This window comes from Engraulis encrasicolus, chromosome 1 (assembly GCF_034702125.1).
Source record: "Engraulis encrasicolus isolate BLACKSEA-1 chromosome 1, IST_EnEncr_1.0, whole genome shotgun sequence".
NCBI classification, from domain to species: domain Eukaryota; kingdom Metazoa; phylum Chordata; class Actinopteri; order Clupeiformes; family Engraulidae; genus Engraulis; species Engraulis encrasicolus.
Window position 1 is genome coordinate 40,770,888 of NC_085857.1, and position 27,824 is coordinate 40,798,711.

Below are 27,824 nucleotides of genomic sequence, written 5' to 3' on the forward strand. Positions count from 1 at the left end.
TTAGAGTTTTGATTTAGTTTTCATGGTGATATTGCACTTGGCATATTGGATATTGCACTTGTCACTAGAGTGCGCCCACCACCCTGTTTTCTTCCATACGGTTCCAGGGAATTGAGCTAGTTAAATTGTCAAGACAGGGGTGGAATTCCATAAGGTCAAGATGCTTTCAAATGCATGCACGATGATTGCTCTGGTCTACTGTGCATGTTAGTGAATTGTTCACTAATGTTCATGCTTGTGGTCAGGGGAAAAGACTGCAATCCTTTCATCTATGATATTCACTGGTCAGGGATATTTTTTTAAGTACAGTAAGTATTTAGTGTGTAGTAACTAGACCATTGGCTCTCAGCCTTTTTTTGAACAAACGCCCCTTGACCTCATCATAAGTCTGCCAACCCCCCAGTATTAAAAAAATTAAGAAGACTAAGTTAAATAATGCCCACCTCTGCTGTATCCTTCTGAATGCCCCCTTAGGGCTTTCATACACCCCCTGGGGGGCTGTAGAGTCCCCATTGAGAAACACTAAAGTAGACCAAAGAAGTCAATCAGACTGTGGTAGATCTTTCTACTAGAAGACACCAATGGGTTCGTTTTCACTAATGGTCTACTGAGGGTGGTCTAAATAAAAATTATAGCAAGGGAAGTGGCTAAAAACAGCAAAATGCCCCCTGGCCTGAAGGATGGAAAAATCATACTGTGAGAGCAACATATTTTGACTTGAATGTATGTTTGTTTTTTCCTCTGCATGTGCAGTAGAATACACAAGGATAAATGCATCTCTCCAAATGATCTTCCTGATAGAGAAGTGTTGATCACTACTTTATTTTGAAATAGTTGTGCGAAAAGATTAATGTTTTATCGCAGGGAAGGTTCAACTCTTGATTAATTATTTCTTTGGAGGAGAAGAGAAGTGAAGTGGGTGGGTGCCAAGTGCTTTGGTGCTTTCCTTACTGATCTGATCCCGCTTTTAAGATCACCGGAGAATATCATTCTCCTTTGAGATGCGCCTTGATTACCGTTCCTGCCTGCCCTACGTATGTAATGCTGCTGCCCTCGTGTGGTCATTTGGTAATTTCATGGAATGAGACTGATATCACTGACTTCACAGTACATTACAATTACACTGTAATAAACTTAACCCAGTAAGACACGGCCCCTGTTAGCTGTTACCTGAATGCCATTGACCATGTTGTAATGTATTACTAAAAGGCCCTGTGTATTGTCATAGTGGTGTAGTACAATGGTAATAAAGCTCTATCAGTGAATATTAAAACCCAATACTTGAACAGTTTGTCCTACATTTTAAGACAGGAACGACATTGTGTTACCAAATTCAAATTTAATTGATGTAATAAAATAAATACAAAATAAAACTTTTTAAGAACAAAAATATAAAGTATCTTGACAAAAGGAATGTGCACAGAAGCAGCCTATCCACCCCCCCCCCCCCCCTCCCCTTACATTCTTGCCATAAAACAGACCCCTGAATTTACAGCAATAATTGGTCACTGTGCATTGTTGGGTGATCCGACTCGAAGTTACAGTCCAGCACCCACTATGTGTTCCATCCATTCCCTGCACCAGTTAATTAGTGAAATCACAGATAATCGGATTACACCAATTACTTAAACATTACAATTATGAGGACTCCAGGTTCTTCTATTAGATGATTTACCAGTTAACTTAACCTGGTTTACTCCTGAACCAGCTTTGTAGTATAGGCCCCCTGAAGCTGGAATACCCAACACTGCCTCTGAACAGACAACACGTAACTCAGTTCAGTTGTCCTTGGTGCTGGGCTTTTGTGAGGCGGAGGGAGCTGCAGAGCTTCTGAGGAACAGTTTATCCTTACTGTTTCCGCTCTGGAGGAAATGGGAGAGTAAGCCGTAAAGAAGCGGCCTGTGGGGGAGGAGAGAAATGAGTACCCTTAAGGCTACATTTCAAAATAAATAAAGTTATGATTTTGTTATATTTCTACTTTATTTGTCCCTTATTTTACCAGCAGTTTCTTTTTTCAATTGAGCCCCTTATGCATTTTTTTCAAAATCAGTGTGAATGTTGTACATGCAAAAATATACTCACATTGTTTTAGCTACTGGATCCTCCACAACGTTTAGTTCATTAGCCACAAACTGCCTATCCAGAGGGACCTCAGGCTGGCCAGACTCTGAAAGAGCAACAAGTACAGTATGAAAGGCAGTGCTAATATTACTACAGGCAAGTGCAAAGAGGGGGTGCTGCTTGGCTCTAGCCTATGTCCTTTGTATAATTGATGTTTTTGACCTGATATGTTTTTGAGTTTTTAGATGTGTCCACGCATCTCTATATGAGGCTTTGTCTGTTTGTGGTTCGTCCGCCGTGACGTGTTTTCCCAATCATTGAAAACTGCTTCAAAATGATAATTAACAACTGAAATATGATTCCCAATGAACATTTTTGCTCTTCTTGAACTCTTGGGATCATATCTGTTTGGAAGTATCGTTGTCGGCCTGTTGGACTTGTTTTTAAAATGTTTTAAAATTAGAATTAAATGGACTGAGAGCCACATACAAAGAAATACAATACTCATAGACTAACAGTAGCCTATCATTTGCAGAGGTGGAATTTGAGTTGTCCACATACATGACAGCTGTGCATGTAGGTAGTCTATGTGTGATGAAGAGGGTGGCTAATGTCGGCAAGGGCGCCTGGAGCCGTACGGCCGTACGCACTGTGCGTACCTTCACCAGTGGAGGAAGTTTTTTTTTTTTTTTTTTTAATAAATATTACGCCTATTGTGTCTTCTATGAATGTTGTGACAATGCAACATATTATATGAGAAGAAACAGAATGAAGCAAATTAAAGAGCAGAGACTATGGTTGGGCACCATTAATTTACAAAGGCAGATAGCCTGCTTTTTGCTTCTGTGCGTAAAACTCGCGCGCTCCTGAAAAAAGATACAGCAACAAGTTCTAGTTCCATCAGCGGAATTCTAACTTGAGCGGCTACCTCCAGTCAGACATAGCCCACAAATTTAAGTCTAGTAGTTCTAGTTAGCAAAGACAGCTCTCCATTTCCCACTTGGAATAACACATAGGATGTCGTGGCGTCGCTGATGGCAGAAAAATCAAATAACCGAAGTTAATGTCTTGAAAGTGACAAGTTTCAATCGTAGCCAAAATCCAGTTGTCATGTGGGCTAGGACGAAGGCATTGGATGGTAGCAGTAACAGGTAGGCTAAGCTGTTTCATTCATCACTGAGCCCGCCGCGGCAAATATTATAGGGTACTTTGCTTGTGTCATATTTAAAGTATTTTGGTTACCGTTCTGTGTATTGTGGCTTACTACAGAGACGGTTTTATGAGAGGTACGGAACTTTGCTTTGTAGCCTCCTAGCTTCGGACGGCAGCACTGACAGCTGGTTAGCTATGTGTGACATTATGTTCGGGAAAGCATTTAGTTCTAAAGCAATTCTGCATGTTTTGATGACATGCAGTTTGGGTGTTTTCTAATGCTTATTGCGCACGTTTTCCTGTTTGCTGACATGAACAGCATTCTGCGATTTGTGTGCGAGTGCGTCGGTGGTTCTCTTGTGCTCTGTCTCTATTGCGCATTTGTTATCAGCCTGGACTAACATTCAGTGCACTCCCCGGTGGGTTAACAGGCTGATGTAGTCGCTGTCTGCCTTTTCTTGCACAACGTGCCCGGGCTTTTTATGGTCCCAGCTCAGCCATTGTGACGTGAACTTCATTCATCATGCTGCAGCAGACACCTCTGCGCCAACTTTCTACCCGAGTCGAAAAGTATAGCCTAACGCTTGAAAAGTTGTATCTAATGATATGGCGTCTGCCATACTTGTTTCATCCCCATGCACGAGAGAGAACACAAGTGCATGCAGGCCTTCCTAGTAGCATAGTCGGGGAAGTCGCTGCAGTTCAATGTCGCAGTTAAAAAAAAAAAAAAAAGTAATAGTAAGCGTATGCATGGCTGCACAAAAAGAAGTGAAACGCCAATATAGCCAAAAGGTTTTCAAAACCGTATAGGCCAACACCTTAATTGTCAACGTCAACAAGTTACCTTGTTTCCTAGCCTAAAGCAATAAGAAAAATTGACAACTGATAAAGAAAACCACCCCAGACATACTCCAATCCTATGTTTTTTTTCTCCTCCGGTATCATCGTCCGCTGTCATTTCTCCGGTGTTTTTTTTTTTTTTTTTGGGGGGGGGGGGTGTTGGTGCGTACCTTACTGGTCAAGTCTGCAGGCGCCCAGGAGAATGGCGGCTGTGGGGGGTGACATGGGCTGCCTGCCTGAGTCATATGTGGAAGAACATGCTATGGACTGAGTGACTGTGGACTGGACTGGACTGACTGTGTTGGCTGTGTGTGTGTGTGTGTGAGAGAGAGAGAGAGAGAGAGAGAGAGAGAGAGAGAGAGAGAGAGAGAGAGAGAGAGAGAGAGAGAGAGAGAGAGAGAGAGAGAGAGAGAGAGAATGAGTGAGTGGATATTGGTGTGTGTGGGCTATTGGATGAACTACCTGCTGTAAGCACCGATGCGGTGTAGTGATACTTGTTGAATTCCAAATACTCGCGTATGAGCTCATTGATGAGCAGATTCTCGTGCGACAAGGGAGGGCGCTGCTCGCTCTGGTCGTCCAATGCTTTGAACACTTCTGCACGGATTCTTGCTTTCAGTTGTCCCATCACTCCTCGTGCTTCCAGGGTTTCCCTGAGAGCTTGAAACAGTAGATCATATGGCAGCTTAGTATACAGCAAGCACATGCCCTTTTCAGCTTTGCAACAAACTGTAAGCATGCCAAAGTGAACCATTTCTGTCTGCGCTGTTGTTGTCATCACTACTGTTTATGTTTGCTAGTAGCTACCACCAGCAGCATGCTAAGTATGCTAACAAGCTACATTGTGACTTATGAAGTTACAGCTCGTTGTGATATCATTTTCATCAACATAAATGTATTCACGGTTAAGCCTTACTTACCACACTTCAACTCCGTTATCGACGACATTCTTATTTTTTTTCTGTTAGGCTATCACACAAAGCAGAGACGACTCTCTCCCACTCACACTGTTGCAGAAAAACACCGTAGTTGCAGTCAGCCAGTCGGCACAGAAGCGCTCTCTGTCAAGCCGCAAAGTGCGCGGCGTAGGCTACACAGGCGCCGCATCGGCTTTGTTTACCTTTGGAGCCACTTGGTGGAGGTTATGTGTACTACAGGCCTACTGTACTGAAACTATTTTAATGCATGTCACAAAAGTTAAGTACGGGACGTATATTAAGTCTGATGTATAATGGAGAAAAAACTGATGGCACTGATTAGGACTTTCTCTTTGTTGGCAATGGCCTACACTGGTAGGCCTACCAGTAGAGTAGCCTAATAGAAATCACTGAGTGATAGGCTAGTTCTAATTGCCAAATGGACTTGTTTGTGATTTTCACACATCATGGAAGTAGTAGCCTTTTGCCCCTAGACTAGGCTAGTAGGCCTAGGCCTATAATCCAGTAGGCCACCACCGGACTATGTTTATTGCACCAAGGACCAGATATTTGTAGGCTATTTATAGGGTGCTTATTTTGTGCGTTAGATTAAAACAATGTGTAATATTCAAGGTAGGCCTATAGCCCATTCAGAACCAGTTGGATCTCCTCATGGAGATTCGTCTTTCAAATCTTTCTGACCCCATAATTCTACAGAGAAAAAAGAAAGAGAAGAGAAAAGAAAAGAAAAGAAAAGAAAAGAAAGGAAAAGTGGGCTAATGACAACCTCACAGGTGTATCATCATACTCGCACATAATAAAAGGCACATTCTCACAAAATATATTCTGTAAAATGTTTATTTTTTCCTCAGAAAGTCAAAAATATGAACATGACTAAATTTACAGATTAAATATATTCAGAAAACGTATAAATAATATACAACCCAGAGCAAATATAAGTCATTTTGTTTTTTATGTATAAAAACAAGACATTTTGGTCTTTAACAAAAAAAGACAGACAATTCCTCTTATATTCCATAAACTGTTCAACAGCTACTGTACAGAGCTTTAGACATCATCAAATAATACATAATAATACAAACCACTCAGTTGCCCTTCTTAAAATGTCAGAGGATATAGCAGTTAACTGAACTGAAATACTGCAAGTCGTTTGAGGTGCAGAGTTAAATGTGTACTCGCCTGTCTTTTATCAAGTCTGCTGTAGATTTGTGGGCATCATAAACTCTTGTTAACATTTGCTTCAATTTTTAAGTTTGTTGATTGTAAAAACCTTTCTACAAGAATATATTTCTGCCAGCCATTCCACTCATGTCAACCATTTTATGTGTTTACTTTGCTTTAAAAATAAAAAAAGCACCACAGCATACTTGGATACCAACATCTTGGCTATCTCAACACGCCTTTCCCCTGTAAAATACTAAATGGTCGGTTTGAGAGTGCTGTGCACAGGCCCAAAAAGCCTTTTTCTAGGTCAAGTTTGTGCGGCAGTATGTGAGTAAACATATTTGTCCTACTTTCTCATATCACAAGATCTTGTGAATGTGCAATAACAAAAGTTGTGATATACTACAGGATTTAAAAAACCCCAAACGTTGGAATGTATCAGTCCTCAAGGAATGCTTCATTGCTTTAATGGATAGCTGCTACACACCGGATGCAAAAATAGATTTGGTTTATTTCGTAATATTCCCATTCAGTGATACTTTGATTTGTTTGTTGGAGTCACCTCAGCACAGCTGTATCTCTTTGACGTATAAACAAACAACTATTTACAGTACAAGTCTGAAAAAAATCCTGCATGAGAACTATTGCAACAAAACAAAAAACAGTACCTGTCTTCATCTCAAAACCGCCCCCCTTTTCTCTAAGTGGGCATTAGTGAGAACCCACCACAGAACTTGAGGACAGAAAAAAAGCTGCACCTTCACGTCCCTTAAAGGACATGTGCATAACTGTGTGCTCTTATAAGCACCGTCTTCAACCTGAGTTAAAGTTCAATGTACGTATATACTTGGCACGGCCGGAGGCCCACAGAGTCTGCGTTGGCTCTGACACGTTGTTGTTGCAAACATCGATCATCCACTTCGCAGCAGGGGCATCCTGTCACTGTTACGCCAGAAAAAAAACACACACACACACAACTCATGCAAGTCCAGCTTCTCTGCACATTCTGAAGAACTGGCCTCGTTGTGCGAGAAGGTTTTCTGGTGAGTCCATCTCCTTTATGTGTCCCTTGTCCATGACGATGATTCTGTAAACAAACCGTATAGAGAAGACACGTTAAACCACAGATTTATGATAGCGTATACATACAGCCATGCTTTCACAACGATAGCTTTTGTAGATCAGATCATCACGTGCTCTATACACGCTCTGTTCACACGACTGTGTGACTGACAGCGTCATGGAGCACGTGTTGGCGCTACATTTCCACCACTCCTACTCTCATGCTAGAGAATGTACTGTATATGCCAAACTAAAATACATACAATGCAGTGATGGGAAACCTGGATTTATTTGTTTATAATCCAGTGTCACATATTACAAATGACCTAGTTTTACCTGCCCAATTCAGTCAGGTGAAAAAGAAGTGTATGTGATGCGCGCACATCCAGTAAAACAGGTGCTGGATCAAAACAAACGTGCGTAAAGGAAAAAAGGAAATCCGCACACTGTTGCTGCTCACCGATTTATTCGAACACAACGTTTCGACCTCAGGCGGTCTTCGTCAGGTGTATCTCAGGCGGTCTTCGTCAGGTGTATAGACCTATACACCTGACGAAGACCGCCTGAGGTCGAAACGTTGTGTTCGAATAAATCGGTGAGCAGCAACAGTGTGCGGATTTCCTTTTTTCCAATTCAACCAGTTGATCATTCAACCAGGCAATGGACAGGTAATTCCAGGTCATATTGGATCATGGAATATGTGACACTGGATTACAAACGAATGAATCCAGGTTTCCCATCACTGATAAATGGGGGAAAAGATTTCTGCCTCTCACCTTGTGTAGTCCATGATGGTGTTGAGTCGGTGGGCGATGGTTAAGACTGTGCAGTCCTCGAACTGGGTGCGGATGGTGGACTGGATCAGGGTGTCCGTCTCCAGGTCCACCGCCGCCGTCGCCTCGTCCAGAACCAGCACTTTGGTCTTGCGGAGGAGAGCCCGGGCCAGGCACACCAGCTGACGCTGTCCAAGACTGTGGGACGACAACAGGCAGAGGATTATTCACCAAATAAAGTCGGTAGCATTTAGTATACTATTACATAAGTGTACAGGTGGTACATGTAAACTAATTGGTTTTATTTGTGTTCATTAACATTTCAAGAGGCAGATTACTCAGTAATGGTCAACCACAATGTCAGTACACCCAACAAACAACAGACGGTACATATACAATTATTTGTCTACTTCTACTCTGTAATTATCGTGCTGGGAGACCATGGAGGGGGTTTTAGATCTGCATGGGCGCTTGGGATGTTACATATATTATTGTACACTATATTGCATAACTGTATGTTTATGCTGAGGCTAAAGTTATTACACATAGTCTGCAATATATTTATGTCTGCAATATTACCCTTTGTTTTATATATGTTGATAATTAAGGCTGTATCAGATAATGTGGTGGTAATTGTGTAATCCTTTAATAATTCTTTATGTCTCGACGACATACGTATGCATCCAGCCCTCTCTAAATCCAAGTATGTCTTCATGGTTAATGTACTGTATGTTGTTTGATCTCTGCATCACGAGCGTGAAGCCTGAAAAGCCCCTGTTGCCTCACTCACCTGAGGTTTTCCCCGCCCTCGGAGCATTCGAAGTTGAGCTTGTCTGGCAGCCCGGACACAAAGTTCTTGAGGTGAGCGAGTTCAAGGGAGCTCCACACCTCCTCGTCCGAGTACGCATCGAACGGGTCCAGGTTCATACGCAGCGAGCCAGAGAACAGCACGGGGTCCTGGAAAAAGTTCCAACGAGTATTTAAGTAATGGTGTTATTTAAACTATTAAGACAAGGCCCTTGTTATAAATTTGATGGCAATGCCATAATGTACTTCTAAAGACTATGACAGAATCATAGTGTTATACAGTAGTACTGGAAGTAAGGTCTCTTGTCAATGACTAGAACAGCATTGCACTAGTACCAACTGATACGCTACCAGGATGCTTAAATGATAAGCCTGGTTTAGGTAGTTGTAAGTCTTATAGTATGTCTTATAGACAGGGCTTATTGAAAGATAATTCTAAAGTAAGTTGGTCAAAGACAATGTCTGAAGTAAACTAAGTCTCTAAAATAATAACCATAGTAGGAAGAACAACAAGAATACAGTACCTGTGGGATGATGGTGATGCGTGATCTGAGGTCATGGAGTCCAATCTCTGAGATGTCGACGCCGTCGATGAAGATCTTTCCCTTGGCCGCCTCCAGGATCCGGAAGATTCCCAGAGCCAGAGAGGACTTTCCGGCCCCCGTCCGCCCAACAATGCCGATCTGAAAATGGAGAGAAGAGGATGTAGTAGGAGGACTTGGATGACGAATATGCTAAGTACATACAGGCACACAAAGAGTTCAAAATACGCAATTGTTTTCATGTGTTTTTATAACACCACAATATGACGAAAAGTAAATAGGAATTGCTGAAATTTCCAGTAGTGTTTACTTTTTATCTGTTTTTGTATTATTTATCTTTTTTTTTCCGTAAGGAACGCCTTGGGTATATCCAAGGGTCTCAAGGGTACATCCTTTAAAAACTACACAAATAAACAAACGGATTTACTGTTCCACTGACCTTCTCTCTTCGCTGGATGGTGAGGGAGATGCCTTTGAGTGCCAGCTCCAAGCCCTTGCGGTATTGCAGGCCATACTCCTGGAATTCCATCGTCCCGGTTTCGGGCCAGCCAACGGATAAAGAACTTCCTTCCACTGTCCACGGTGCCTTAAGGTTGATAAAAAAATAGAGTTAAGTTAAGACAATGATGCTAAAAAGGCTTTTGAATAACATTTTTTTGTGTGTCTTTTTTTGTTTGATTGTCCTGGTCTCTCTTGATGTGTATTTGTACTGTCTGTCTTGTGTGGATTTGGACACGTCTTTGCCGAATAAACAATTGAATTGAATTGAATAAAAGCAGCATTTATTCTTTAGAGATAATCTGTAAAAAAAAATATATACTGTATTTTGGTCACTATCATGCATATATGCCACTTAATGATACGTTCATTGAAGAAAACCCATACATTGTCAGGACAAGGCCCTTGTTTTTGCTGTTACCAGAATGGCGATGACCAAGTTGTAATGTGTTACTGAGGACTCTATGTGAGGCTGTAGTAGTGCAGTACTAAAGTATTTAAAAAGTCTTAAAAAGTCTGATGTATATTTACCTCTTTTGGAGTGTCTGCGTACTCCTTCACACGCTCCACTGAGACAATGTTGTTCTCCACGTCTGTCCAAGACCGCACGATCCAGCTCAGTATAGCTGTCACCTGTTAATGCAAACAGATCAACAACAAGATTTACACATCAGTTACATACAGTATCGGCTAGAGATCAACATCAAGATTTACTGTACACATCAGTTACATTTCTGCGGTGTGGTTCAAGGTGTTTAAGACAACCCTGTTGTGCAACCCGGGTAATCATACAGATGAACAACGTTTCTTTTGAACAGGGCTAACCACTAATTGAGAAACGGAGAATATAATGACATTGTGACGCAAGAGGGAGCTGTACTTTTTTTTTCTTACTCTTTACTGAGGTTAAGGCAGTAGATCCTCAGATGAAAAAAAAACGCAAAGGGAACAAGGTTTCTTTTGTTGACTGGCTTGTGTGTTATACAACTTTCCTTTGGTTTTAGGCTACTGTGTATTACTGTATTATTATTATTCACAAGAGCTATGGCTTACCTGAAGGGAATGCGATACAGCCAAGCCGACAATCCCGGGACTGAGGGTGTCTTTCCCCATCACAGACAGGATCGCAGCTGCTAAGACAACGCCGTTGCCAAGGAACTCAAGGTTGACCGCCAGCCACCTGCAGAGAGTTAAGGAACACAAATCGGTTACGACACTTTTTTAAACATTCTATTTCCAAAAATACCCACTTTTTGGTTAACATCATCATTACCTCGTAAAAATCCCAGGACAATAAGACTATGAATGAAACGGTCTGTCTGTCTACCGGTGGTGCTCAGACTGTGCTGATGCCAGACCACAAACCAAGACATAAAGTCATTCTTCCCACACACTGAGAAATGAAAGTAACGCTGTGTACCTGAATGGGCACAACGCTTGTCACTGGTGCATTACATTAGCAGGACAATTATGTAACTTCAAAGCTACAACATGTTTATCATGAAGGATATTTCTGGTACCCTTCTAGGTACAAAATGATTTTTCATCATGATATTAAAAAGAAAGAACATAATTGTTGTGCAAAAGGTATTGCCCCAGCAACAAGCTTTGCCACAGTGGTAACAGCACTTTGAAATTGAACAACTTCGCGAAGTCCACATGAACATTTCTCGTGGGGTCCCCTTTGACCAAGTTCCCTTGGCCAGAATCAGGATAAGATATCTTGCCAAAATGGCCGGAATTGCCCTTTAACGTGTATCCAAAGGTTTCTTCTAACCTGGTGGCCACGAATCGTGGGAAGTAGGCCGTCTGGTTGTGGTCCACGCGCTGGTTGGCCTGCAGGATGAAGCGCGACTGCTCCCCGAAGGCCCGGATGACGCTGGCGCCTTGCACCGTCTCGTTGAAGTGCGTGTAGATCGGGGAGCGGCTCACAGCCTCCAGACGACGCAGCTGACAGGACGTGGCCACGTAGAAACTCTGTTGCCAAAGAGACAAGAGATAAAAAAAGCCACACAGGTCAAGGCATGTAGAAATGATATAGCCGAAAGACGAACAGAGGAAAGAGAAAGGAATAAACACAGGTACTGGTCAAGTCATAGTTGCCAAAGGGAAGAGAGACACAAAAAATCAAGCCATGTAGAAATGTTGCTGCTGCCACAAAAGAATGGGTGGAAAAGCACACAGGTTAGGACCAAAGAGCCAAAATAGAAACTATGGTTGTCACAAAGACAACAGGGGAAAACACTGATTATGACCAACAATCCTGTGTAGAGACAGTTATCGAATAAGGGACACCGTAAAGACAAAGGAAACAGAACAGGTTTTGGTTGCTCCCCATAGATTTTTTGTTGCCACAAAAGAATGGGGGGACACACAGGATTCAGCCAAACGATCCAACATAGAAATTCCGTTACCGAAAGGAGAACAAGGTGAAGAAAAATGAAAAAAAGAGAAGCACACAGGTTTTGGTCAAGCCACGTAGAAACTCTGTTACCACAAGAAGAACAGAACAGTGAAGAGAAAGGGGGGAAAAACAGTCAGGTTTTGGTCAAGCCAGACGAGCCACAAAGTTTTTTTCCAGCCAAGTTTCACAAAAAGTGCCTATGTCAGCAGATTTTGGTGGAAAGAAACCTGGCCTGCTGTGCCCACAGTGCAATGCACCATGCAAGTATAAACATATCTGGTGTTAGGCCTACAGCAAGACATCTGCTTTGCAACCTCAACATTGGAAAGTACAGTAGAACCTAGCCGCACCTGATGAATGAATAAGTATCGTTTTATGTGTATGAAAAATAACTCGCTGTCAGTACAGTTTTTGGCCATACCAGGTATGACAGTGATCCTGCCTGCCTGCCTGTCTGTCTGCCTGTCTGTCTGTCTGTCTGTCTTGTCTATCTGTCTGCCCGTCTGCCTTGTCTGTCTGTCTGGCTGCTTGCCTGTCTGTCTGTCTGTCTGTCCGTCTGTCTGTCTGCCCGTCTGCCATGTCTGTCTGTCTGGCTGCTTGCCTGTCTGTCCGTCTGTCTGTCTGTCCGTCTGTCTGTCTGTCTGTCTGCCTTGTCTGTCTGTCTGTCTGGCTGCTTGCCTGTCTGTCTGTCTTGCTGGCTGGCTGCTTGCCTGTCTGTCTGTCTGTCTGGTCTGTCAAAAGAAAAGTCACCAGCAGCTTCAGGCAGTTACCATCTCTGATTGCACTTGTTACTCTTTTTTTTTACTTTTTTGTAGTTGCAATATTTAATTTAGTCTTTTTTGTGGTTTTCACATCTCCACTACCTCTACTTCAGCCGTGGCTCAGTGGTTGAGGAGATGGGATTTAGATCAGAGGGTTGCGTTGCAGGTTCGAATCCCACCCTTCCATTCCTTATTTCCTACAAGGCTGAGGTGCCCTTGAGCAAGGCACTTGGCATCCTCCATATTGCTCGAGGGACTATCGCAAATACCCTGTAATATCTGTCAGTCTCTTTGGATAAAAGTGACCGGTACTGTAAGTGTAATGTAATAATGTAATGATATTTTTTTGGCTTTTGTGCCAGGACCGTGCGAGAGGGATAGGAAATGAATGGGCAGAGAGAGAGCCGGGGAAAGATCAGAAAAAAGTATAAATACTGTATGAACAAAAAAAGGAACCGACCTGCACGAATGCGTAGAGGATGGCGAGGGGCAGGATGATGACGGCGGCGAAGGGCGTGGCCAGCAGCACGATGACGCAGACCTCCATGAGCTTGAAGAGGTAGTTGAGCATCATCTTCAGGCCCTCGGGGATCATGCAGTCGATGGCGTCGATCTCCTTGGCGAAGCGGTTGAGCAGGTTGCCGCTCGGCGTGGACTCGAAGAAGGACATGGGCGAGCGCAGCACGTTGTTGAGCAGCTCCATGTGGAGGTGGCGCGAGGCGATGATGCCGCCCAGAGAGATGGCCACCGTGGTGCCGAAGATGCCAATGCCTGGAGGAGGAGGGGGACAGTAAAACATCAATACAATCAAATCAAAACAATCAAAACAATACAACCAGTTAGCCTAACAGCTGTTAATACTGACAGTAATTAAAATGGCCACAGTGGTGCCCAAGATGCCAATGGTGGGGGGGTGAAATAAACAGGACAGTCTGGGGGAAAGCAGAATTTAAAGGTCCTAAACATTTTTTTGTGCGGCTTTTTATGCCTTTAAAGTGACAGTGACAGTAATCCTTTTTCCATCCAATTCTGAAGCGACTTGTACCTTGTGTCGATTTTATTTAAAGCGACACAAGTCGCACCAGAACCGTTTTCCATCAAAAAAGTACTTGAAGCGCATTGAAGCTACGTCACAATGCCTCTCGTTAATCCACATATTTCTGTCGCGCTTGGTCGTTTTCCATCCACTGCGTCGCTCTTTTAGAACGTTTGTGCCAAAAGAAAAATAGACTTTATCGCGCGTGAGAATATAGCCTTGACCGACAAAACAAGATGGACAGTCTACGTGTCGTGTTATTAATAATCAATATACTATCCGCAATAATTGTGATCAGGAAAGGATGACAGTCCGGAGAAGGCGACTCGCATGTTGTGGTGGGAGATGGACGTGCCAACTAGCTACGGAGCGTCAGTTTGACAGATTTCGAGTTAGCAAACATCTGTTTCGAGAGAGGTATGTGTGCTTGTAGAGCCACATATGAGGCCTGACCCTGCGAGCAGGGAGAGCAGAGGTGGTGTCGTGCCAAAAAGCGAGTGCCTGCCAAAACACGAGTGCCCTCATTGAAACCAATGACATTTTTTGTCGTTGGGGAAACGGGTGGCAATAGCACTTTTTAAGTTAGCTTTAGGCACTACAAAACAATTGCAATTTTACAAACAGCCCTGCAAAAAAAAAGTATGTGTCTGTCGTGGAGGATGTTCATTCAGTGATTTTAGGGTTTTATTTATTTATTTATTTATTTAAAGAAAAATGATGAATCACAGACCCAACCCAAAACTGCCTTGTCAGACAGACACAGAGCAGCATACAGGCCATCATACTACAGTAGGCCTAGACCCGTGAGAGCAACACCTCCCCGCCCTCCATGGCCAACCCCTGTACCTGTCCTGTCTGAAAAGGACTAGCTAACATCAACTGAATGAACATCCTACATGACAGGTGATTTTTTATTTTGTCTGAGGTTGTATGCCTATCACATGGTAAAATTTGCAGTCTCAAGTCAACACTGCTTAGAGCATATGGTCCCACTCATTTTAGTGTTAATGTACTGTTGAATTAACACTTGAAGAGTTGAATTTAACATTATAAAGCAGAGGAGAAGATCCCGAGTCAGCTGAGGAGGACACTGAGGCAGCGGCAATAAGAGATACCCTGATGCGTCACCTGATGCGTCACATGCATTTGTGAAAGACCACAGAATTCACATCAAGTGAATATGTATATTATAAACAAACAAACAAACATGGGCATTTTTCACAAAAATGCATTTAATAAATATTCATAATTAGTATTAAATATTAAATAACATTAAATGGTAAGCCCACTTGGCTGCTTGAAGAGGCAATGGGCGGGTTATTCTGATGCTCCAAACTGGCGCTTGACGGACGTTCTCAGAGAAGTTAGCATCTCTCCATCTTCCTCCTCCTGCCTCTTGCCTTTTCAGTAAGTCCGACAGCTGCTGACTCTATGCAGCTAGTACAGACTTTTTCTTCAGTGGCCTGCGAAACAGGCGACTACCTCCTGCTGCAGCTGGGGTGGGGCCTGGGGGCTCTAAATCCTCCATGGTCACTTGTCCACTGTAGTCTTCTATTACATGAGGAAACGCATAAAATACAAACACATTTAATTAAGTTATCCGAGACATGGTATTACACTAGAGGTTTTTTTAATCCAAGTTAAAGGGTGTCAACTAAGCTGGAACATATTAGCCTGAAAGTAAGCGTGAACATATTCAGTTCCAATGATTTAATGGATGTCAGTGTTAAGAATATTTTGAAGCTGTTTATCAAAATGACACCTCAACCTCTGACAAGAGGAAAAGTGAGTACAACCCCTATTTGAAAATGCATAGAAAGGTCTTCAGTGAGGCATGTTTTGGTTCAGTGTCACAGTGCTTTGGACCATTTCTTGTGGACTGATAAGCCCAAGATAAACAATTTTGTTTTAGATGGTGTCAAGTACGTGTGACAGTACCCAAGTGAGTAGTTTGAAGACAACAGTGTGTTATGCCTCTAGTGAGGCATGGTACTGGTACTGACATGGTTTGACATGAATGCTGCCAACATTTGGATGCTTACAATACAGGTAAGTTAAAGTGAATAAAGTCCTAAACACTACTTGTCTTCTGTTAAATTGAATAGTGAGAGCGTAACTTTTCGACCCTCAGGTCTTAATCAGGCAAAGTGCATCCTTGACAAGCAGAAGGCCTACCAGCACTATGAGTACCAGTGATGAAAGAAGTGCAGGGCATAGTGTCAGTGTCAGACAAGTCACCTAGAGGCAGTGACCAAGGCAAAAGGTTACTCCAGCAGGAGTACTATTTAAACATGATGTGCCCCAATGGTCTTATTGAAGATTTTGACATCAAACCATTCTTGTACATCTAAATTTAACAAAAGAGAAGCAGTGTTGCAGATTTTATTCACTTCACGGGACTATTCTATTACTCTTTCACTGGATTAATACTTTTATTGTCCTGCACCTGACTCTTTCTGGGCATTTTCGCATAGGGGTGCCGGAGTACTCACTTTGGTCAGATGTTGAATTGTTTAAAAAAAACAAACAAAAAAAAAACAGAGAAATGTGTAGGCTACTCACTTTTGTGTTACACAATATTAGCATGAATAACATGACATTCAAAGCATGATGATCCTGACTTACCAGCACCCTCTTCTTCATCATCATCCCCTTCATCCTCTTTCTCGTCTTCCACACCAGATTGGTCATCAGGGGGAACTATTTGTACAGAGCCAGACGAACAATGTAAACAGTGAGAAATCGTTTATCAGATCCATAGCTTCATTAGCAAAAGTCAGTCCTCGTCTTTCTGTTTACTTAGCTACTGCGCTATGTCTGTCTGAGTATCGTCTCCTGTTTGATACAAACATATCATTACTTGTGCGAGCGATATACGAGGGGGGAAGATCTCACAAAGTAGACCTAGAAGACATTTATGTAAACAGCTGTACTACCTGGAGTCTTTTACGTGACACCTGAGGAGGGCTATCTATTAGCAAGTTTACAGTAGCCTAGCAAGTTCCCCTTCGGATAAAGTAGCCAGGTTAACACTAGCCTACATCAACAACAATTAATCCACTCACCGGTGCTGTCAACAGCAGAGGACCTCGCAACCACGACCGGTCTGGCACCCAGTAGCTAGCTGGTCAATTTCTTCGAAAAAATCAAAACAGCGTTTTCCCCCAGCCCCATTCCTTGACGCCTGCCTTTTCTCGACCAAACTCAGCTTTCAAATTCTCGCGCATATAATAAACAGCACTGCGCATGTACGAACTTCCTACGTCGCTTTAACGCTTTTCCATCAATTTTATGTCGACTTATCTCTAGCCAATCCACCTTTTTAGAGCGATATAAATGAGGTCGACAAAGCTGGCGTTGAAGCGACTTAACCGCTTTTCCATCACTTGTGTCGCATCAACTTTTTAATGCGCATTATTTTAAAGCGACTTTATATTGGATGGAAAAAGGATTAGTGACAGTGAAGAGATGGCAGGAAATGAATGGGTGAGAGAGATAGGGCTGGGCTGGGAAATGACCCAGGCCGAATTCAAACCGGGGTCTCCATGGACATGCAAGCCCAAATGTGGGGGACTTTGTGCCAAAACAACCGGTGACGGTGTTACACAGCTGCAAACACTGTGTAGTGCCTACCCGTTCCAAAAAGTGCAAATACTAGGCAAACCTAACAGCAACTCCATTCAACAAATCTTACCTTGAGCAAATCCGAGAGCCCCATAGACGCCGAGCTTCATGTCGGTGTTGAGCTGCGTGCCGTTGACCACGGGCTCATCGGCCCACATGCTCAGCCAGTAGCTGTAGGCCAGCGAGGCGGCCTGCTGGAAGACGTACAGGAAGACGATGGGCAGGATGAACGCCAGGCCGATGGTGCGGAAGTACTCCACGTACATCTCCAACTTCACCTGGGGAACGGGAGACAAGAACACACAATACAAACGACCTGTGTTAGTTCAGTTCAGTAGCTTTATTTGTCCCAGTATGGGCAATTGTTGTGCAGTAGTAATACACCTCACTTCACACACATGCACACACACATACTTCACATAAAAACATAAAAAACACAAGAAACACATAAAAGGTTTAGGAATAATAATGGAATGATAAAAGCATGGTGGAGAAATAAATAAACTCGGTAGTGCAGATCGGAGCACGTGCACCCATAGCCTCAGGATTTGGAAAGTTGATTTTTATTGAACCAGACAATGGTTGAAACGTAATCCTGACAAGGATTTTAAGTGTGCGTACTCCTCGTTCCAAAACACAAATACAATACAACAACCTGGGTTGACTCTGTAGTGTAGGTCGATGCACATGCAGCCATGGCCTAATCCGATTTGGGACTAGGTCTTGAAATTGGACATTCACAGGTTCGAATCCCATCCCATCAGTGCATGTCCTTGAAAAAGGCACCTAACCCCACATAGCATCAGTTACCGTAAGTGCAACGTAATGTGATGTAATGTCTCACAGGTGTTGAGGCTTGCACTGCTTTTGGCAAATTTGGTGGTGTTCTCGCAGTATAACCTCATGTCTGATTTGGGCTCTGCGCTTGTTAAAGCTTGCATGCACTCTTTGAATATTACAGCAAAGGGCCTTTAAATGTCATGGCCTCATTATAAACCAAAGAAAAACATGGCATGATTCCCTGCAAGTTAAAACGGCATAATGCACACTGTACCTTGTGTGGCACGCTGTGATAGTAATTGAAAAGTTAGCTACCATAGTAGTACTACACTACTATGACATAACACAGGGCCTCTTTGGTAATGCACTATGACTTGGTCATTGCCATTCTGGTAACGGCAAATTTATAATGGCATGTCCAACTGGTTAAGAAGTGAACTTACTCGGCCAGTGCGGGCCTTGTCGGCCTCGGTTAGTTTCCCCAAGTCCTCCAGAACCGGCTCTGGGTCGGACTCTGGGATCTGTTCCATGTTCTGTATGATGACGCTGTTCCTGTCACCCCTGAGGAAACACGTTTCAGAACATGTTTAAAAAGACAGAAGAGGTTTTTACTGTCACTCACAGACAACAGGAACAAGGAGTGTATACACTTAAAGGAAGGATGTCTGTGCTTCAGCCTTTGTGGTGCTCACAGTCCAGACCGTAGAATGAAGACAGACTGGGCTATTTCTCAGTGACTAGACCCAGTCGGACTCTCAAGAAGACGCAGGTGTGTCTAAACGTCAGTCACTTTGTGCACCAAAAAATTAAAAAACCTCTAAAAGTATGCGGTGTGCTCCGGTCATCCCTGGGTCTAGTCACTGAGAAGTAGCCCAGTATGTCTTCAAGGAGTGTATACATTTGAAGAATGACAACTGATAATGATAGTGTAACAGAGATGAAGCAGCCTTTAACCCTTAGGCTAAGACAGAAGATGTTTAAAACCATCACAGCACACGACAACAGGAATATCAAGTGTAAGCATTTCAAGAATGAGAAACGATGCAGTTTTTAACCCTTACCCAATAAGCTGCTCTTGTGAAAGATCTCTGGAGAGAAGATCTCTGAAGTCGGTCACACTTAAGCGAGCGATGGACTTCCTTGACCCTGAGGGGAAAGACATTACATTTGATTATCCGGAAACAAAAGATGATGATTCTTGTTTGTACCACCCTGCCACTACGATCAATTTGTGGTATCTTTCTCAAGGACACATTGATGGGGGTCAGACAAGAGAGTGGGGCTTGAGCCTGCAACTTTCTGGTTGCCTCACAGGCTCCTCTAAAGGAACCACCACCCCACTTAGATTTAAAGCTGGTTACCTTTCTGCGTGACGCTCTCCTTCCTCTCGGAGGTGGCGAAGTTGCGTATGAAGTCTGCGAAGGCTCCCTTGCGGCTGAGGAGCTCCTGGTAGGAGCCGCTCTCCGTGATCTCGCCGTCCGCCAGCACCAGGATCAGGTCGGCCTGAGGCAGGAAGCCCATGCCATGGGTCACCAGGACACGCGTCTACAGCACGCAGAGAAAAAACAAGACATTTATGAGATTAAAAAAAGGTTTGATGCCAGATTTGTGGAGTAAGCTAGTATTGCAACTGGAAAGTACCGGTATTAACCTCTTAGTGCAGAGCCTGTGTTATAACCTTATTGTCGCCAAAATGGTAATGACCAAGTCTTAATCTGTTACTTAAGACTCCCTGCATTGTCATAACAATGTTGTTATGATGTAGTTGTTATCAGAAAAGAGTGAACAGGCCCTTCGACAGGCCCATCTGCAGTCAAAGGCTACAACAGTTACTTTAAGTCATTGGTTTGAGTAAGGCTCGATCTTTGGTTTACTTCCTAAACAAATCAATGACTTACCTTGTCTCTGAGCACTCCCTTGGGTCCGATGACTTTGTCAAAGATGTGCTGGCCCACATGAGCGTCGACGGCAGAGAGAGGGTCGTCCAGGAGGTAAACGTCTGCCTTCCTATATACGGCACGCGCCAGGCTCACTCTCTGCTTCTGACCACCAGACAGATTCAGGCCCTGGAGGAGACAACAGAAGCAAAAAAAAATGTTAGGTCAGATTTGTTTACTACTTGGGATCTCAGGATGAGCTCTTCATAGTCAAAGTATGTTTGGTGAGAACATTACACTTCAGCACTTCATGTTTGCTTCATTTCCTCCAGAAAGTATGCTATCTTTGTGTAGTATTACTTTGCACTATTATACTGTATGTGGATAACAATAAAGATTCTGAGCATTAGAGTGAAGACGTATTTGTATATGTTTTATTTTCTCCTCAATTCCATATTCTGAATTTCCATCAGGATAAATATCTTGACTATATAATGGATTATGGCCCTGCCGTGGCCAAACAGTGGGGCACTCGTCTACCATGCGGCTGTCTAGGGTTCGATTCCCGGCCCGGGTCCTTTGCCAGCCCTTCTCCGTCTCTCTCTCCCCACTCACTTCCTGTCACCACCTTCACTGTCCTATCATAAATAAAGTCAAAAATACCCAAAAACATCTTTAAAATAATGGAGTCCAGTTCTCCTACCTTCTCCCCGATCTCGGTGGCGTCTCCGGCGGGCAGGATGTCGAGGTCGGGCAGCAGGGCGCAGGCCTCCAGGACGCGCTGGTACCAGCTCTTCCTCTTCTCCAGCCCGAACAGGATGTTGTCATGCAGGGTGGCGTTCTGGATCCAGGCCTGCTGAGGGACGTACGCCACAGAGCCCTGTGTACAACAGTAACAGTGGTGCTTAATATCAGCATCAATATTCATTTAGCCTTTTTTGCCCATTACAGTGTCACATTACATTGCATGAAAACTGCGTGGACGCTGTGATGGAAAATCGTATCTTTCAGAAGTTCTCCACGTCAAATGTGCAAATTAGCAGTCTACAGAATAATTACATAATCTACTTTGTACTATCTACAGACACTTCATTTTGTTAGAGGCTGCAACAAAGACGTGGCACTGGATTATAGATTTGGAAGCCATGTTGGCCATCACTGTAACGTGTTTTATTATTGTATAATCGTTGAGCTATTTTCTACCTCAGACTGTGGCTCTCGACTCACCTTGACAGAGATGCTGCCACTCCTCCTCTCAGTGTCCCCGAGCATGGCAGACAAGAGGGAAGACTTCCCACAGCCCACATGGCCAACGACAGCAACCAACGACCCACGAGGAACTCTAACATTAATCCTACAGAGATGAGAACAAAGACAGGGAAAAGACAAAGAAAAGAGACGTGAATGATAATGGAAAATGATTATCTTCTTTTACTGTGCTGTATGCATGGTTCATTTATGCTTAATGGAGGTCGCCATCGACATGTGCTTACCTTTTCAGACACGGGGCGCTGTCTTTAGACCACGAGAACGTTGCATTGTCAATAACGACACCATCTTCATCTGATGAGACAGAGAAACATGTGCAAAACACCGTACAATCAAACGCCATGAATCACAGATTGGTGTTGGCTAGACTTCTGTGTGTGGGCTTGATACATAGTATGCTGTACATTATGCATGCACATTACAGAAGTCATAAAACATTCCTACATAAATGCTTCTTATACAGTAGTGACTATTTAAGTTCTCGGTCGCTTGATTCATAAGCATACAGACACACTCACTAATTTTCTTTTCTCTGTAATGACACCTTAATTAACTACGTCTTGAAAAATATCTGTGATTCCATTGGTTTTACGAGCTGCCAAGGGAGGTGTTGACAGATTTTGAGGCATGGGCCCGGGTGGGGTGTTGTGTTGTGCAGTATGTGCTTGTGGCCGAGCTCTAGGCCTATATATCTCCAGCCTGCTGTGCTGCGCGATGGGGTGTTAACGGATCTCTAATTGCTTGCCGCGTCTGAGTCACAGCAAATGGTAGGATGTGAAAATATACCAACGTGTATATGTGGAATTCACAACAGATGTAAACAACCGTTCTGTCTGTCTGCGGGGATACGTAATTGAACACGTACTGTAGGGAGTGGGATCAACACTATATGTGTTATATTTCACTCCTCACTGGTGCTGAATTAACACTACACACTGGACTATGCACACAGTAAATTCTGCACTGTTCATTTAACATTTAGGTAGAGTAGAATTAGGAGTAGTAGTGACACTACGTATTAGGGTTGAAATTAACTCTTTTGTATGAAATTCTTTAAGTGTTGAACTCTTAAAGTGTTGAATTAACACTGCAGAATTTACCATGCAGGCTACCCCTCTCATTTTAAATGTTCAGAGTGAAACCAGACAAAAGTGTTTTGGATGCTTAGTTCTTAGAGTGCCTGTTTTTAAAATGAACTTATTTTCTATTTCACTCACCTGCTTTGAATGGTTCTCTGATCACACTGTCTTGCTGCAGTTCCTCTTGACACAGAAATTTCCCCAAGCGCTTCAGTGATACAATGGCCTGAAAATGAAGGAAATAGTAAATATTAGTTTATTCTCAACATAGTATTAATCGCGTGTTTGTTTGCTAATTTACTCTTTTTAGCGGATGTGGTCATGGCACGCATCGGAGTTCCCCCAATGAATCTAAAAGTGGGACAAAATAATGTGCCGCAGCAATGGAAGGTAATTTATTCCCCCTTGAATTTATGAATGGACTTGAGGATGTGAATGTCATTGACAACGTGTGAAGCAGGCGTGTTGGTGTGAGACTTGGCTCTGGGTCCTGAACGCGCTCTGTTTAGGAAAATAAATCTCCTTTGCTCTCATTACTGCAGGGGGAACTCCATGATTGAGTGGGCTTGGTGTTTGTGAGTGTGTTTACTACTAAAAGGGGGTACATGACACATCATGGTGAGAGAGAGAAAGCGTGAGACAGAGTGAAAGTGAGAGAGAGAGAGAGAGAAAAAAGAGAAAGAGAGAGAGAGAGAGAAAGAGACAAGGAGAGAGAGAGATAAATAAAGAGAGGTAGAGAGAGACAGAAAGAAAAGAGACAATGAGGGAGAGAGAGAGAGAGAGAGAGAGAGAGAGAGAGAGAGAGAGAGAGAGAGAGAGAGAGTTTACCTGCATGGTAGTGCTCATGGCGAATGGCAGCTGGCTTAGGGGGGTCTTGAGGATGTTGATCAGCGCCATGGAAACAAACACCTTCTGGGCATCCAGCACGTTCTTGTCATCGATCGTGACGTACAGGCCGAACATCGCAAAGGCAATCTGAAGGAATAAAAAAACACCTTTTAGTATAACACGACCCTAAACAGACTACATCATAACAGAATAGAACAGGAGATAATTATTTTAAAACCATATTGCCTATGCCTTAAAAATTCATGTAGGGTAAGGGAGACCCACACATATCATGGAAATAAAAATGGATTAAAATGAGCTCATTGGTGTGCAACTCTTCCTTTACCCTACATTATGGTAATTGAACATGTACTGTACAACATAGTAAAACATATTATTATTCTGGAATGTTGCAGTTCTTACCAGGAAGGATGAGGAGTTGAAGGAGGCGATGGAGATGGAGTAGAGGACCTGGGACTTCTTGAGGGCGTTGAGCTCCTTCTGGCGGTAGCCCATCACCTGCTCCAGGAAGGCCTTCTCCCACGCGTAGAACTTCAGGATCTTGATGCCGTTCAGGATCTCGTTCATCAGCTTGATGCGGCCGTCCATGTACTTCAGCTGGATCTCCTGCGAGGGGCGGGGGGGATTATTGTGAAAAGGTTGGTTATTGTTTCAAGATGGAGAACGTGTAGTTCTGCTGACATATAATCAAAGAGCATTTATTGTATCCATGTAATTCAGCTGAATCTCATTGCAGTGGTTATTTTTTATTAAAAGGATGGTGGTTATTGCTTGAATATGAAAGATGTGTTAGCCTAGCAAGCCATATTGTAACATGCTAGAGATTTTTTCTTACTAAGCTAAAGATGTGTGGTTTGCTGACTTTGAGAAAATCTGAGAACATTTTATTGCATCCTTTTTTTGTTTCTCATAAAAATATGTACTGTGTGTGTCTAATAATTCCCACACCATAGGGCTGTACTCAGAAGACAATGTGATGTTTACAATAAAAAATGGGAACAAAATATTTGCACACGGTGAGTCAGGGTTTAGAGTCACGGACTGGTCAACCATGACGAGACTGCAGGTGAAAAGTTCGGTCAGAGAAACGTTCGTTCTTCTGAAGGTCCGAACCAAAACACGTCACCCTCCTCTTCCAACAAGAAGTGAAAAATATTTAACTTTTTACTGCCGCTGTTGTTTTCTATTGTGGTTATTTTATGATGTCAACACCATGAACACATTAAAGGGATGACCCAGCCAGGGGTGACCAGAAACCCACATCGCCACACCCCTCTCCTTCCCCACATAAACTAACCGTTGAACACTGACCATCCAGGCTCTCTCCTTCTCCCAGAGCTGGTTGGGGGAGAAATAGGGCCCGGGCACTTTTGGCTGAAAGGGGCCCCTCATAATTAGTGGAGCAGAACTGAAAATAGGGGCCCACGAGGGTGCAGGGCTCACCGGGAAATACCAGGTATACCAGATGGCCAGTCCAGCCCTGCCTTCTCCACATAAACTAAGCTGTGGAACACTGACCATCCACGCTGTGGCCTGCCTGGCTTTAGTCTACTGCACAGTAGGCTGGCAAGAGCACTTGGCAAGGACAGTGACAAATGGGGCATAGAAGAATGTTTTTTTTAATTATACTGTACCAATGACGATATTTTCTGTACTGTACTGCACTGTACCTGGAGTTTGCTCCTGTGTTTGGCGATGTATCCGTTGAGAGGGAAGATGAGGATGACCGTAGCAATGCCTGCCAAAGCTGAAGGGCCCAGGTGCTGATGGGAAATAATAACAAAACATGACAATTTGCGGTGAGTACCAGAAGAGATGTTGATACATTAGATGAACAGGGTACTACTGTATTTATAACAAAAAACATAATCATTTGTGGTCGGTACAAGAACGTAAATGTATGCATTTAGGTGAATAAGGTTACTGGCTGGTATTTATAACCAAAAATGGTTACATAATATTCATAATAATACCACATAATGTAACTGCATAATATTATTAATGCTTACTCGTATAGTCCATGAGGCAATGCTGACTTCTATATTTAGTTGAATATGGTACTAGCTGGTATTTATATCTAAAAATGTTTATATAATATTCATAACATCAAAAACTGTGACTCCATAATATTGTTCATACCTGCCAGTACATGAATTCATGCAAAAAAATGTTTATATAATATTCACAAAATCTAAAAAAAACCTACTAAAAATAATATTGTTTTAGCTGACAGTACATGAGACAATTAGATTTAGAATCTTACATTTAGATGAATACAATATTGAATAGTATTGACAACAAAAATGTTCGTAACATTCGTAACATTCGTAATAGTGAAAAAACACAACTCCATCAACACGGTATTGTTCATACCTGCCAAAGGAAGAAGAGGCAGAGAGTGATCTCAATGGGGGCCAGCCAGACGGCGTTGAAGTACACCACAAAGTCCATCAGCTTCTGGGTGTCTGCAGAGACCAGGTTCACGATCTCCCCCACTGTACACGTCCGCCGGGCCGCACTGCTTATGATGAGAGACTGCAAGCAAAGAGTGCAGGAAGACAGACAGGCGTTACAAAATGTCATATTGTGCACAATAATACAAAGTTGCTACAACTGCCACTTTTGGAGGTACTGTACAGTACATCAAATGATGTGGCCAGGTAAGGACAGGTTACGATCAGCTGACTCTACGCTGGTTGGAGGACATTTCTGGTGGGTTCTTGATAGGCTTTCAGTAGCAATAACACAGTCTATCTATCTCATTAGATACAATGGAGCAAATGGTGTAACAGCTATGTAATATCATGTTCCAGTGCTGTACTTACACCATGAATTTACTTTTACTTTTTTCACTTTTGACACCTTTGCCCCTATGAGCATCCAGGACAACAACAAAAAAGATCTGGGGTGCAGTTCTCAAAAGTGTAGTTGCTACTGTAACTATGTTAGCTACTTTGTTGGTTACAATGCAATTTCCCATTGAATGGCAACTAACCAAGTTGCTAACTGCTACCAACTGCACTTTTGAGAAACGCTTTCGAGCCCTGATGTTTTGGGCAGCGTAGGCCTACCTTCCTGTAGACCAGTCCCATGACGGCGGTCTTGACCCGCATGCCCACGGTGAAGCAGCTGTACATGTACTGGTGGCTGAAGAGAGACTGCATGCAGGACAGCACGAACATCAGGGAGGCGTAGAAGTAGCCCTTCCAGGGAGCCGCATCTTTGTCATTCATGAAACCCAGCAACAGGCTGTGGGGAGGGAGAGAGAGAGCGAGAGAGAGAGGGAGAGGGAGAGAGAGAGAGAGAGAGAGAGAGAAGGAGAGAGAGAGAGAGAGAGAAGGAGAGAGAGAGAGAGAGAGAGAGAGAGAGAGAGAGAGAGAGAGAGAGAGAGAGAGAAGAGAGACATGATTAATATAAATTACATTCAGGAGCCTAACTTAACTTTTTTCATCACCAGCCAAAATGTCTAGTAGGCCTAGATGTTAATTTCACTAGCCAAATACACACTCACAAATGGGTCAAGGTGGCTAGTAAGTTTGGCCTATATCAGTGGCCTACATTACTTTTTATGTATTAATATTTTATTTATAACCATGATATTCTAGCTAGAGCTTAATATTTTGTAGTTACCATGGTAACACACTCATCAAAACTCTTTTCTTAAATATGTGTCACTTCATAACTCATACACCGGTACGCTGTTACCAGAACCAAAAGGCCTGTAAAGTGCCAGCTTATACTCCGTCAAGTCCGTCCGTCTTGAACTCAAAAAGCCTGATGAAAAACTCAGAGAGCCGTGGCATTCTTCGCTGCCAGGCCATATATTTGTTTTACAGCGGCTCCAGGGCGCGTGCCAGCGACCACAACTTTCACTGCATTGTCAACAGGGCTGCATAGTAGGTCACTCGGCAGTGTAATATGGCACCGCCCGAGCGCCCTCCCTCACGCCTGCCTGGTCCGAGGGCCACACACACACACACACACACAACAACAACGGCCAGTGTGGCGGTTGGTCAGTTGTCTGCTGGCCACTGGCCACTTGGTCCGGCCAGGATGGAATGGTGTGGAGAGGGACCCTGATTGGTGCTAGCTGACCCTGTTATTGTGGCTGGCGGGGCTGACCACAGCTGTTTTGCTTGGGCTTAGTATACAGCCATATAGTATACCGTTCCCTTACAATGCACTACTTACTGCCTAGGAGGAAGAGCGGATACGTCTTTGCTTGTGTGCTTGCTTATACTTATACACGTATAGCGTGGGCCGGTTGTTGTGTATTCTGTTTGACTATTTGACTGTCTTGCTTGACTA

The 27,824-nt window shown here is 43.3% G+C and overlaps 2 protein-coding genes across 2 annotated transcripts in view; both read right to left on the reverse strand.

The window, feature by feature from the left end:
* Positions 1–1,319: 1,319 nt before the first annotated feature.
* On the reverse strand, positions 1,320–5,133 carry cep20 (centrosomal protein 20). The gene is made up of 4 exons (XM_063222438.1): positions 4,974–5,133; positions 4,516–4,713; positions 2,083–2,167; positions 1,320–1,899 (listed from the first exon to the last, which is right to left on the reverse strand). The coding sequence occupies exons 1-4, from the start codon at positions 4,999–5,001 to the stop codon at positions 1,779–1,781; spliced, it is 432 nt and encodes a 143-aa protein (XP_063078508.1). The 5' UTR covers positions 5,002–5,133; the 3' UTR covers positions 1,320–1,778.
* A 713-nt stretch (positions 5,134–5,846) lies between these two features.
* Positions 5,847–27,824, reverse strand: part of abcc6a (ATP-binding cassette, sub-family C (CFTR/MRP), member 6a) — a 39,479-nt gene continuing 17,501 nt past the window's right edge. The window contains exons 9-31 of the mRNA XM_063202258.1: positions 26,588–26,765; positions 25,890–26,051; positions 25,187–25,279; positions 23,919–24,122; positions 23,496–23,642; positions 22,806–22,893; positions 21,813–21,882; positions 21,547–21,673; positions 21,023–21,199; positions 20,341–20,508; positions 19,804–19,987; positions 19,504–19,588; positions 18,886–19,003; positions 17,733–17,940; positions 13,463–13,773; positions 11,615–11,814; positions 10,891–11,017; positions 10,369–10,470; positions 9,779–9,925; positions 9,322–9,480; positions 8,781–8,947; positions 7,994–8,188; positions 5,847–7,242 (exon numbers count right to left, since the gene is read on the reverse strand). Of these exons, the coding sequence (XP_063058328.1) occupies positions 7,134–7,242; positions 7,994–8,188; positions 8,781–8,947; positions 9,322–9,480; positions 9,779–9,925; positions 10,369–10,470; positions 10,891–11,017; positions 11,615–11,814; positions 13,463–13,773; positions 17,733–17,940; positions 18,886–19,003; positions 19,504–19,588; positions 19,804–19,987; positions 20,341–20,508; positions 21,023–21,199; positions 21,547–21,673; positions 21,813–21,882; positions 22,806–22,893; positions 23,496–23,642; positions 23,919–24,122; positions 25,187–25,279; positions 25,890–26,051; positions 26,588–26,765 (3,526 nt within the window). The 3' untranslated portion in view covers positions 5,847–7,133. The remainder of the gene's footprint in view (positions 7,243–7,993; positions 8,189–8,780; positions 8,948–9,321; positions 9,481–9,778; positions 9,926–10,368; positions 10,471–10,890; positions 11,018–11,614; positions 11,815–13,462; positions 13,774–17,732; positions 17,941–18,885; positions 19,004–19,503; positions 19,589–19,803; positions 19,988–20,340; positions 20,509–21,022; positions 21,200–21,546; positions 21,674–21,812; positions 21,883–22,805; positions 22,894–23,495; positions 23,643–23,918; positions 24,123–25,186; positions 25,280–25,889; positions 26,052–26,587; positions 26,766–27,824) is intronic.